The sequence below is a fragment of the Suncus etruscus genome, chromosome 14, assembly GCF_024139225.1.
Source record: "Suncus etruscus isolate mSunEtr1 chromosome 14, mSunEtr1.pri.cur, whole genome shotgun sequence".
Lineage (NCBI taxonomy): Eukaryota > Metazoa > Chordata > Mammalia > Eulipotyphla > Soricidae > Suncus > Suncus etruscus.
In genome coordinates this window covers 72,488,916-72,501,317 of record NC_064861.1, presented here as the reverse complement: position 1 = coordinate 72,501,317, position 12,402 = coordinate 72,488,916, and the positions used below count along the sequence as shown (strand labels likewise).

At 42.0% G+C, this 12,402-nt stretch overlaps 1 protein-coding gene across 1 annotated transcript; it reads right to left on the bottom strand.

Annotated features, from left to right (window-relative positions):
• Window positions 1–2,156: 2,156 nt before the first annotated feature.
• Window positions 2,157–12,030, bottom strand: DYNLRB2 (dynein light chain roadblock-type 2). The gene is made up of 4 exons (XM_049786289.1): window positions 11,999–12,030; window positions 9,121–9,196; window positions 3,413–3,580; window positions 2,157–2,292 (listed from the first exon to the last, which is right to left on the bottom strand). Exons 1-4 carry the CDS (start codon window positions 11,999–12,001, stop codon window positions 2,249–2,251), a joined length of 291 nt encoding a protein of 96 aa, XP_049642246.1. The 5' UTR covers window positions 12,002–12,030; the 3' UTR covers window positions 2,157–2,248.
• Between the last annotated feature and the right edge of the window lie 372 nt (window positions 12,031–12,402).

Sequence of the window (12,402 nt, the reverse complement as noted above, 5' to 3'; positions counted from 1 at the left end):
CTGAAGTGGTACCAGAGAGGGTGAGTTTAATGGGGTCCTGGCCTTTAGGAGGCAGGCTCTGCTTTGGCACTGGTGGTGTGCCTGGTCTGGGTGTCAGCGTGGTGTGAGAGAGGCACAATTCTGCAAGCAGCTGCATGTCCCCTGCCTAGGGGCGACATCTGAGCCCAATCAGGAGGGGCTCAAGGGAGATGGGGGCAGGTGGCACTGGGATCCAGGGAGAAGAAAGACAAATCTGATATTACTTAGAGGTGGAGACCAGAGAATAGGGCTTCAATAAACAAGTGGGGGAAAAAACAACCCAACTCAACAAAACACCAGACACAACCACCAAATGTTAACATTGTGGTTATGGATAGGTTTCTGGGTGGGAAAAATCAAGGAAATATAAAGGACCTTATCAGCACCATTGAGAGCATTTTAATCTGACCAAATATTAGATGATATTGTTATATCAATCAAAAGTTCTTAAGTATGAGGGGCCAGAGCGATAGCACAGCAGGTAAAACACTGGCCTTGCAAGTGTATGAGCAGGGTTCTATATCCCCAGCATCCATAGGTCCCTCGAGTACCACCAGCAGTGATTCCTGAGTGCAGAGCCAGGAGTAACCTTGGAGCATCACCTGGAGTGATCCCCAAGCAAAACAATAGTTCTTTAGTATGAAATGGGTGTCAGATATACATAGCGACATTAGGCTGTGTATTAATATTTGGTGATGTTTAATGAGGTTTATCCGAATTTTTCCCTGCAAAGTTGGAATTTCTGAGGGTGCAGGGGCTTTGCCCTATAGGAGGCTACACTGTCCAGTGGGTGCTACCTCCCTGCTGGCCCGTTCTCCTAACTTTGGAACTTCCTCCTACTGCCATGGAAGCTTGTGTTCTTATTAATTCTGCTGTCCCTGGGGTTTGGGTCCATATCAATGGTATTTTGGTATTACTCCTGGCCTTGAACTCATGCATCTATCCTGGTAGGACACAAAGGTGGGGGGCAACTTGGGATGTTGGGGACTAAACCTGGGTCAGCTGCATGCAAGGCAAATTCCTTCTCCTCTGTACTATCTCTCCACCTCCCTTTACTTGTCTCAAAAGGAGAAAGCTTGGGAACAGAGCAATAGTACAGTGGGAAGGGTGTTTGCCTTGCAAAGGGCTCACCTGGGTTTGATCCCTGACATTCCATAGGGTCCCCCAAGTCTGCCAAGTGTAATATCTGAGTGCAGAGCAAGGAGTAACCCCTGAGCAATGTAAGATGTGGTCCAAAAAACAACCAAAAGAGAGAGAGAGAGAGAGAGAGAGAGAGAGAGAGAGAGAGAGAGAGAGAGAGAGAGAGAGAGAGAGAGAGAGAGAGAGAAAGCTTGATTTTGGATGAAAAGAGAGATTCTAAAGCAGAATGGCCAGGAATTAACATTTATTCTGCCTGGACTTTAGGGACATGAAAATCAGTTATATTGGTTCTGTGATTTTCATGATTTCCAGGATAATTGAAAATCAGACTTCGGGGCCGGAGAGATAGCATGGAGGTAAGGTGTTTGCCTTTCATGCAGGTTGTTGGTTCGAACCCCGGCATCCCATATGGTCCCCAAACCTGCCAGGAGCGATTTCTGAGTCCTGGAGCCAGGAGTAACCCCTGAGCGCTGCCGGATGTGACCCAAAAAAACAAAAAAAAAAAAAAAAGAAAGAAAATCAGACTTCAATAAGAGCCACTGAGGTTCATGAGTCAGCCTATGAAACCTGAACCCTGCCCAGGACCTGATTACAGTCCACGGAGGCCACGTGATGGACAGAAGGTGCAGAAGGATGCTGAGGGCTGGGATCGCCCAGCTGAGCTCCATGTTCCTGAGTCTCTTTTGCCCTTCTGGAACCAGGGGAGTATGTGATGCACCTAAGAGTTGGGTCTCTTCCTCCCGTCTCTACCCCTTTGTGCCCCAGAACCTCTTTGGCATGTTAACAAAGTAGGTAAAAATGATATTCAAGTGATTCTTTGTGGCACTTCTAGCTGAAAAGAACTATCACAAAATAATAATAATCCTCATTAGAACCCATTACTTTGTCAGAGAAAAGGAGACATTCATACAAGAGCTGGTTTATTCAATAGCTAAAGCATAAGTCTGCAGTGCTTGCGCAGAAGGAGTCAGTGGATTGGAGTGTGAACAGGGGGAAGAACGTACAAGAGGGAATTTTCTGGGGGTATCATCTGCATCATAATTCTGACCCGTTCTCCTCAGCTGGTGTCCCAGACAGGTGGGGAGGGAGCTTATTCGCACGGGTTCTGGATGACTATGAGAAGATACTCCTTGTCTGCAGAGGGACACAGGACAAATGCCACATTTAATCAGCGAGTACTGCAGTGCTTTGCCCTTTCACTCCAGAATGTCACGCGAGCCTTTGTAGACCCACAGCCTCCTCCCTGGGGTACATATCAAAACCACATGTTGAGCTTGAAAAAAAAAAAACCCACAAAACCCAGGACAGAAGGCACAGTCTCAGGGGCTCTGATGTCATTGGTCTGGGGTACCAGGTTTTTAGTTTTATGTTTTGGGTAAAGATCACCAGGTGATTCTAATGAGCAGCCAGGGTAAGAACACAGGTGTAGGAAATGCCAATTAGGGGACCTGCTGAATACAGATTGGGGAGCTCCATCCAGGTTTTGCTAATGGCTGCCAACACTGTCAACAATCCCCTTAAGAAGTCAGTGGCTGGGCACAGCTGGAAGGGTGTTGGCTGTGCACAAGGTCTACCTGGGTTCGATCCCCAGCACCCCAGGATCCCCTGAGCACTGCCAGGTAATGACTACTGAGTATTTCTGGATATGGCCCCAAATAAAGAAGTGGCTGCTCTTTGGGGGTCAGATGAACATATTTTCTGCCCTAACCCATGCCAGGAAGACCTCTACTTTTATCTACCCCCTACTTTTATCACCACCCACAGAAGAAAGTCCTTTTTTTTTTGGTCTTGGGCACACCTGGTGATGCTCAGAGGTTACTACTGGCTGGCTATGCACTCAGAAATTGCTCCTGGCTTGGGAGACCATATGGGATGCCAGGAGATTGAACCAAGTGCACGGTCTGTCCTAGGTTAGCCATGTGCAAGGCAGACACCCTACTGCTGTGCCACAGCTCCAGTCCCCAGAAGGAAGTCTTTACTAAGTTCACCTCAAAGGAGACCAACCTGTAGAGCCTTTTATTCCTGAGCATGGGTGTAAGTGGGCAAGGACAGCTACAGCAGATATCAGACTCATCACTACTTCCTCAAGCCTTTTCACAAAACTTTTTACTGTTCAGGCTCAGACTTGTTCATTTTGTAATAATTGTTGATAAATGCACTGTGTTAAACCACATAGGAAACACTAGACACCCTGTTGCTTTCATGCCCCTAAATTTGAAGGAGGCTTTCAAGTTGAAACCAAATGCCAAATTACCTGGAGCTACCATGATCTCATGCTTTTTCGATCGGATCCTGAGGAAAGTGAGGTCATTCTGGGGGTCAATGTCCCGGACTGTGCTCTTGGTCTTCATCGTCAGCTGATGGAGAAGCCCTGCATGCTGAACCGTGGTGGAGTTATCCATAGTGGTCCGGATCGGAATGCCTAGTGCAAGATTCAGTTGGGAGTTAGCATGTAGTGATGATGTGCTGTCCCTTGGAAAAATACTGGAAAACACTGACACTTGGAAAGGAAGGTGGGGAAGTCAAAGGGATGGTTGTAGGACACTGGCCAAACTTGGTCTCTTTCCTCCTAGTCTTTTTGTCTACCTGGATTTTACAATGAAGTTGAGTCAACACTAGAATTTATACTCAGTGGCTCTTAGGATCCTCTTTTAAAATGAGCACTTAAGTTGTCCTTCGAGGTGACAATGGCCTCTGTATGCTTTCATTTTTATATTGTTGGAGCTTTGGGGCCAGCAGTGCTCCTGGAACTCAGGTCATGCTAAGCAAACACATATTAAACCTCAGACTTTATGACCTTTCAGGCTGCTCTACGTTATGGAAATCAAACATTACCAACCCCTAATTGCTGATCATTATGTATTAGGTGCTTATCTAAGTGGCTCTGCATCTGTCTATCTTAGAGCATGGTAACTTTTTTGTGCATACATCTTTTAGAAGCAAATCATTTCAGGACTCAGCTTACATACAACATACACTATGCATTCTACCTAGTGTCCTATCTGTAGAAAGTCAGTTTGAAAATACTCAGTGAGTGACATGGCCTGAGCTTTTCTTCCTAAAGCCAGAGAGAGAAAGGGTTGTCTATGATTGTGTAAACTAGGGAGTATATAAAAATTATTTTCAAAATGTCTTAGTAACTCTTCATGGTATTTTGCCAACCTTACATTTTATACAGGAAAGTAGAGCAATAAAGACACTATGGGTTTGTTGGACCTTCTTTCCAGGGTTGGCATTTATTCTTCACTTATATGATAAACCATATAATGTTATTACCTTTCTGTTGTTGCTCCATTTGAAACTGAAAGCAGAAACTATTAATTTAACTGGAAAAAATCTAGCCAGACAAATAGGCAAGTGTAATTCAATTCAATTCAACTCAGTCTAGCTTAATTCAGGTCACCCAGTACTCTGCTTATTACATAATAGGAGTGAGGCTGTACTGGCATATCAGGCTCTATGTGTTCCTTATGGAGCAGGGCTAGACATTTTACATATCTTGTACCCACTCAAACATGGCTCTTGGTCACAGATGGTAACTCCAGAAACAGTTAGCCAAGATGGGTAATTTGAGTGGAATGATTATTTACAAGCTGAACATCACACCAGTTTCTCATGAAACTCTTGAAGCAACTCAGTTTTGATGCTAAGACAGATGAATTTATTTTTCTTTTGAGAAGACTATTATCTCCAGAATCAATCTCGCTAACCACTGCAGGGTTAATATTTGCATACCAATCTATGCAGGAGAGAAGTCATTCTGTACTCCTTCATGTCTGCTTTATACCAGACACATCCAGGCCCCAAGGCCCATCACCAGGTACACATCTTTAATAAGCTGGAGGCTGCCATTTGTCACTCAACCTTTGAAGAGCACTTTTGGATGAACAATTTTATTCTGCTTCCTGCCTAGCAAGTACCTGCATTGCTCAGTGTCAAAACAAGAAATACAACCCGAATAAATTATTGAAAAATGTAGACGACAAGATTATGAATAAGATGCTCAGACCTATTTAGTTAGTCTCTTCATGATCCTAGTCAATAAATAAACCAGTGGGCTTTTCAGAATAATAAGTGTCCACCACAGAACTCTGGGCTGTTCAGGCCAACTGGAGACTCCTGAAAGACAAATCAGCCAACAGATATTTACTGAATTCTTGCCTGGAAACCCTAGGAGGTCACTAAGAACTAACTTACTCAAAAAGTCATTTTGGTACCTGGCAGAGAATTTAGCCACTTTCCTCTCTTAAAGGTGACCATAGCTTCTGCTGTGTTTGGGATTCTTCCAGAGGTTTTCTGAGTATCACAGCATGCTTGTGTGTGTACTTCAACATTCTGCATGGTATCATTTCATATTCTGAACCTTACTCTACAGAAATGTAAAGCACTTACGAAATCATTCCATTGCAATCCACAGAAGGGTAGGTGATTCATGTTCATGAAAGTGACAGCTGAATGGATAGGGTGTAATATACATAACTAATATATCCTCCCAATGGACTTTAAGGCTGTTCCTAGTCTTTCTGAGACTTTTAGAAACAAGAATGGAATGGAACCTGGTAGTATGCCATTTCTCATTCATTTCTAGGTCTACACCTGTATATTAGGTAAATTCCTAAAATGAATGTCCTGAAACAAAGAAGATGAAATTGATATTGTGGAATTAATGGCACACTTGTAAAATATGATCCTATAGTCCCAGGAAGTGGATTCTTCTCAATTGTACATTTGCACTTTGGTTGACATATTATAATTTAAAAGGAAAAGGAATTGGTCGAATGCATGATAAAATCAAATACAATTCTGATGATGGGTTTAGGCAATTGTAAGACTATCTGAAATGAAAAGCCTGTGTAGAAAAATATATGACATACTATTTCCTGGAAAAATATTTGTAACACATACATAAGTTCTTTTAGATATACACATACATGCATCACCCAAGGATCAAATTCAGTGGTTAGATACTGTCACAAAGAACACATTTATAGATACAGAGCCAATATTATTAACAAAGAGTCTCATCTGATAAAATTCCTCCACCACTTGGCATTGGGTTAAATTGATTTCTGCTCTGTTGTTGTGACTAGAAAGCCTATTTCTGTAACTGTGAAACTGGAGACTTTCTTGGACATGGCATAAGATGGGATCTACATGTAGGGCCCAGTTGAGGGCCAAATGAACAACATGCAAGATTGGGAAGCATCTTCAGTTATGTGGAAAGGAGCTACCTAGGCCGAGTAGGGCTAAAACTGCCCAGAGAGAACAAGAACATAAAACACCACCTTAAGTTAATGTCCCATGTCCAGCCTGAGATTTCACAGGATGAGAATGAGTGGCACTTTCCCCATGGCTCTTGTACACTGCTGAAATGGACTATTTCACTGCATTTTGACTGTACAATATGTACCATATGCAGTGAATACTTATGTTTGTCATTTATTCTTCTTAATAATATGTCCATAAAAATGACATCCTCATTTATATTTTTTAGGAAAAAAAAAAGGTTAATTTGGCTTTCTGAAAGGCACCTTGAATGAGAACACCAAAGTTGTTCTAGTACAGGTTAATCTCTGGAAGTTAATGGATATTAAAAATAGTATTTTTTGGCCTTTGGGGAGGTGCTAATTGAACAACCACTTGAAACGAGTGAAACCATTTTTAATATCCTTGCTCAAAGATGATCACCAAAACAGTGTCTCCTTTTCTTTCCAATTTCAATGCGTATGTGTGTCGGTCTATATAATTGACTATACACTGATTTCTGAAATGTCTTATTTCACTTCTTTCAGGATCTTGTATTGTGAATTGTTTCTCATGATTCTATTCCTCAACATTCTAAGTAGAATAATGCTGCCTGATTATTTGATTTTAAATTTATCATTTTGTTTTCTGATGCTATTATATATCATGCTTTATTGGCTACCTTTGGCTCCAGAATATGCATCCTTTCTTAGGATAAGTTGGAATTATGAAATGAAAGGGCATGGAATGATTTTTAGATATGATGCATGTAACTTGGACAATGAACTTTGAGTAAGAGAATCTAGAGTAACATGTGAGGTGAGTTGCTCTGATGTCACAGGTGAATATACCTATGGAATAGTTTGCCCCCAAATGCAATTCAACTCCATGTCTCCAAATATGATCTTATTTAGAAATAGGGTCTATGTGGAGGTAATTAACTGGGACGAGATCATAGTGGATAAGGTTGGACCCTATGACAGTGATCATGTCTTATTATAACAAATGAGAGAGAGAGAGAGAGAAAGAGAGAGAGAGAATACCAAGTGATCAAAGAGGCAGATGGAGATGATGTATTCATAAGACAAGAAATGTTGGGGTGATGTTTCTTAAGTCAAGGAATGCCAAGGATTTCTGGACACTCCACAGGAGCTGGGAGTGTTAAGGAAGGATTCCCCTGAAGATCTGCCAAAGTTGGGTTCTGATATCACCTTAATTTCAACCTCTAGCCTCCAGAATGCAGAGATAAGCTTCTAGTATCTAAGCCATTATTTGTATATGAGGCAGCCAGAGGAAACAAATTTAGCAATGAAATATGGCAGGTTGTCCATCACAGGGATGTGACAGCTCAGGCCAGTGACAAGAACATCTGAACCCATGTTCGTTGGCTGGTCTTCTGCCTGGAAGCTGAAAGAGCACTTGCCTTAGCTGTGAGACTGTTCTTGAATCTTCATCCTCGTGACCAGGCCAGTCTACTTGTTGGGAATCAAGTTGTTTTTTAAGCATAAATACACCACTCTTTCATCTATACACATCAATTAAAACTCTCCAGTCTCAGACCTATTTAGTTATAATTATCTCAGATGATGTGTGTTATGCCAGAAACTTGACAATCCTTATTTTATCAAATTATCAGAGGCGCAAGTAGATAGATTATCCCCCCCTTTTTAATAAAAGGGGTTTGAATATCAGAGTTTAAGCAGACTTTTGGTTGCAAGTTGCTCAAATATTTATCGTTGGGTTTGCTCCAAAATAATGATTAGCTAGAGGTCCTGTTGCCAAGCACTGAGTTGGCAATGTCCCAAATTCATGGTTGTGCCTCATGTGAAGTAACTGCTCTTGTTTCATCTAATGTTCTGGGACCAGTGGCACCTCTTGCCCTTATAAATGCCCAAATTAGCAATGAAAGCAGCAGCAGTCTTTAAGAGGTTGGACTTTAGCTGAGCATGGGGCAGAGTGCCAGACTGGCTGCATTTTCAAGTCTGGCTTGGAGAGTGTTAATAGGAACTATGGAGGGTCATCAAGTTTCAAGTATCAGTCTACACATTTCAAAGGTTGAAACTATATTGGCTTCTCTTAGAATATACATGACAAATATTTTAAGTTCTGCTTAAATTTATCCAAAGGTTCTGTAAGCAGGTAAGGGAAACAATTTTAAAATGAAGACTACCATGTATTGTGTTAAAACAAAACTATAAAAAAAAACCAACAACAAACAAACAACCAAAACTATCAACTATGATAGTCTATTATTATTTTTGTTTTGTTTTGGGTTGGCACCATGGGTTACTCCTGGCTCTGTACTCAGAAATTACTTGTGGCAAGTTCAGGGGACCAAATGGGGTGCTGGGGATTGAACCTAGGTTGTCCATATGCAAGGCAAACACCCTATTTGCTGAACTAACACTTCAACCCTGATAATCTAATTTTATTATAGTTTTGTTGGTACTCCTAAAAGGTAAAAGAATTACTAAGGTTAAGTAAGACATAATGTTTCTTATATATACGTAGAATACCCAGACATCTTTTTATATTTATATTGCTAGGTCTTAGAGTAACTGCCATGTTTTAGATACTCTGTAAATTTTTGGTAAGTAAAAAGTTGGGTATATATAATGTGTTTTTTAAACCTAAATTTCAGAGCTCCTTGTATTAAGACACAGCACAACAAAAAGGTTGGTTTCATCTCTGGAGAAAGCAGCCTGCAATTAGATTTACCTTCTGCATTTACCACCATGGTTCCAATAACCCCTTTATGGCTCTGGATTCTCTTTAGGGTCTCCTCCACCTCTGCCTGGAAAAGATTGGAAAGCAATGAACCAAAATGGTCTTTGTGATGACCCCCATGCCAAAGAGAATTATGTTTAGAAAGACATATTTTTCTTATTGCTTAACCTAAAACATTGGGTGATTACTCTCAGAAATAGTCTCTTTGGAAAGAGAGCTTGGAATTGTTAAGTTTTATACAGGCAGCCTCCCTACAATCTTGAAAAATCTTTCCATGGGAATTCTTTTAGAGACAGAATGCTTACTGCTAATTTTAAAATACCCATGCTTGCAAGAAAATATTCTTTACATTAGCCAGAAATCTACTACCGAATATTTTCCAGTCTTGATCTTTCTGGTTCCAAATGAAAAGTTTCTTTAAATATTTGCAGAGCAATATCATTGCCTTGCTCTGAATAAAAGTATCTCCTAATGAGGAATCTTAATTTCAGTCTAAAGGTGACCTCCTTGAGCATTCAGGTGATTCAATTCAGAATATTCTGTAAAACAACAAATTTCAGGATTCAAGGATTCTCTTTTTTTTTAACGCTGTCCTGCGTTTCAAAGCATGTTGCATGTTCAACCATGAACATAAATAATCAGGAACACACATAACGAAATAACATGCTGTAATCTTGTTATTTTAGGGTTTTAAACTTTATTTTCTGAATGAATCTTATTCATTGACTGTCTTGTACCAGCCAGTTTTCTTCTGCTCCACAAATGCTGAAATTAAGACTGCTTTTTTCAAACCCGAACATTTCTTATAACATAATAATTATTGGATATTCTAAATTCAGTCATCCCCAGAGACTCTTGATGAATGGTTGTCATCTTCCTACCTCCTAGCATCATCCAGGTGAGCATAGTATTACTTGAACTGAAAGGCACTTTTCTTTTGCAGATAATGTGGGCAGGAGCAATTAATCCCTCATTCCTGCCACTAGAGCAGGTGTTTTCTGAATTTGAGGCATTCAGAAGATAGTTATACATTTTTTGTTGCCATTATGAATATCATCCATATGACTTAACAGGCACATGGCTTTAAATGATCTCACGGACAACAGCTTAACTAAATGCCTTTTAAAAGGAAACTACATGTTGAACAAAAAAAAAGAAATGGTGTATCATTATAAATAGAAACCACCAACCATTGAAACATGCAAAATAAAAGGCAAGCCTATTATTCAGTGATATTCTAATGAAAGCTCCTATCCAAAAGTCTGTCGTAGGAGGGAATTGTAGAAATTACTAAATGATAGTGGCACTAATGACCCAAGAGTGCCAGCTGCTTTTTTCTATCTAGAGACCAGAGGCTGAAAATCATGCAAAAGAGGAATAGCTTTGTCATCTCTGCTTCACTCTGAATTTCTTGGTATTTCTGGGGCATCCGAATTCTCAACTGTATGTTGTATTTTACACACAGCTGGGGAGCACTTTCTTAAATGGTAAAGAGGTTCCATTTAAATAGCACAGAGGTTCAGATTTTTAGATTTTTCCTCATCTTTAAGATGGTATCCACAGCTCCTGGCTGGCTATGCTGATTTGGGGGTGGGGGGGAGGGCATCACATCTGATGGTGCTCTAGGGAATGTATGATGTGCTTGGGGTCCAATAAACGCCTTACCTGCTGTATACTCTCCTTCTCTGGAGAGCTTTCTGAGCTTTTTGATTTATCTTCACCTGCCCCAGCCTTCCTTCTCTTCTGTTTTTTTTTCCAGATTTCTGAATCCTCCTAACACAGTCTTCTTGCCTTCCCAATACCCCCATTCCACTCTTAAAACTGTTTGCTCTTTCTTTAAATATATATTTATATATAATATATATTTATATATATAATTTTTAATCTTTTTGTTTGTTTTGGGGCCACACCCGACAGTGCTCAGGGATTGCTCCTGGCTCTGTGCTCAGAAATCGCTCCTGGCAGGCTCCGGGGATCATATGGGATGCTGGAAATGGAACCCATGTTTGTCCTGGCTTGGCAGCAGGCAAGGCAAATGCCCTACCGCTGTGCTATCGCTCCGGCCCTACTGTTTTGCTCTTTTGCAAACTTCTCCCTGTCTCTACCGTCATGCTGCTCACTTTTCGATACATCCTGAGAAGTTCAGAGTGGCTGGTTTCCTTCTATGCAAGGCTGGGTTGTAACCCACAGACCTAAGGGGTGGTTTGCTACTTTTTTTTTTTTTTTTTTTTTTTACATCTGCTGGCCCATGAGCACAGATATTTCAGTGAGTTCTAAAACAGATTTTTTTTTCTTTAAAAGTATGATTAGAACAGTTGGCGTTGTCAATTTATAACCCCATTCCCCCCCCCCCCATGCCCTGCCACACGATTCAGTATGCCAATGTTAAGCGGCAGTAAGGCTTGCTCTGACCAGACCAGCCTCTGCCAGCCTCCAGCCTAGCACACACTTGGGCTCTGTTGCTTTGGCTTTTGCAGTCACCCAGGTGGACCCCGAGAATGAAGCATGGTTGTCTGTTCGCCTTTTCATTCTCCCCATCATCAGCAGAGCTAATAGAAATGCTTCCTCTGTGTTCCCCCCCTCCTCCTCGCTCTTCCTGCCCCCTCTTCTCTGCCTCTCCCTTCTTTAACTCCTAGTGCATCTATTCTCACCTTTCCAAGGCAGAAACCCCTCAAGGCAACCCCCCCCACTCCCGAGTCCTCATAGATCATCTCCCCCTCCTCCAGAATTCCCCCAGAGTTCCCCCAGAGTTTCCCTTTCTTCCTTGCAAGAAGCATCAGGAGCTCCCAGTCTTGCTGGTCCTGGGATGCCCGAACCTGGTGGGCGCCCTTGGATCGGAAAGTCGTGGCCCCGGAGCGCCCAGAATTACCATGTCTCTGATGGGGAGACTCCGCGCTGTGGTTCACAAACGCTTTCAGCCGTTGCTAGGCGACGGGCCGGAAGTGCGTACCTGGAAACCCGGGATACGCTTGTTTCAACCCCCCCCCCCCCCCAAGGTTGGGCAGAAGCCAAGAACAGCACTTCCGCCCTCAATCGGTTCTGATCCTCCAGGGCCGCCATAGATATTGGTGGGGAGCGCCCCAAGGCCTGCAGGGCGTCCAGGTGGGGCTGGACATGGACCCAGAACTAGAGCCTTTTTAGGTGATTTTGTTCACTCATTCCTTGAAGTTCATGGTCCAGTATGCACCAGCCACTTCCTCATTCCAGCACTCACTTTACTGGCTGTGTTCTGGATCTGGGCATTTGGGGACTGGGGGAGTGAGAAAATGCCAG

What these genes read in the sequence shown, in the direction of transcription:
- DYNLRB2 (XM_049786289.1), bottom strand. An exon ending in CATGGTGGTAAATGCAGAAG is followed by an intron (nt 3,581 to 9,120) that starts GTAAATCTAATT and finishes ATCTTGCACTAG; the next exon opens with GCATTCCGATCCGGACCACT. An exon ending in TGAGATCATGGTAGCTCCAG is followed by an intron (nt 2,293 to 3,412) that starts GTAATTTGGCAT and finishes GTCCCTCTGCAG; the next exon opens with ACAAGGAGTATCTTCTCATA.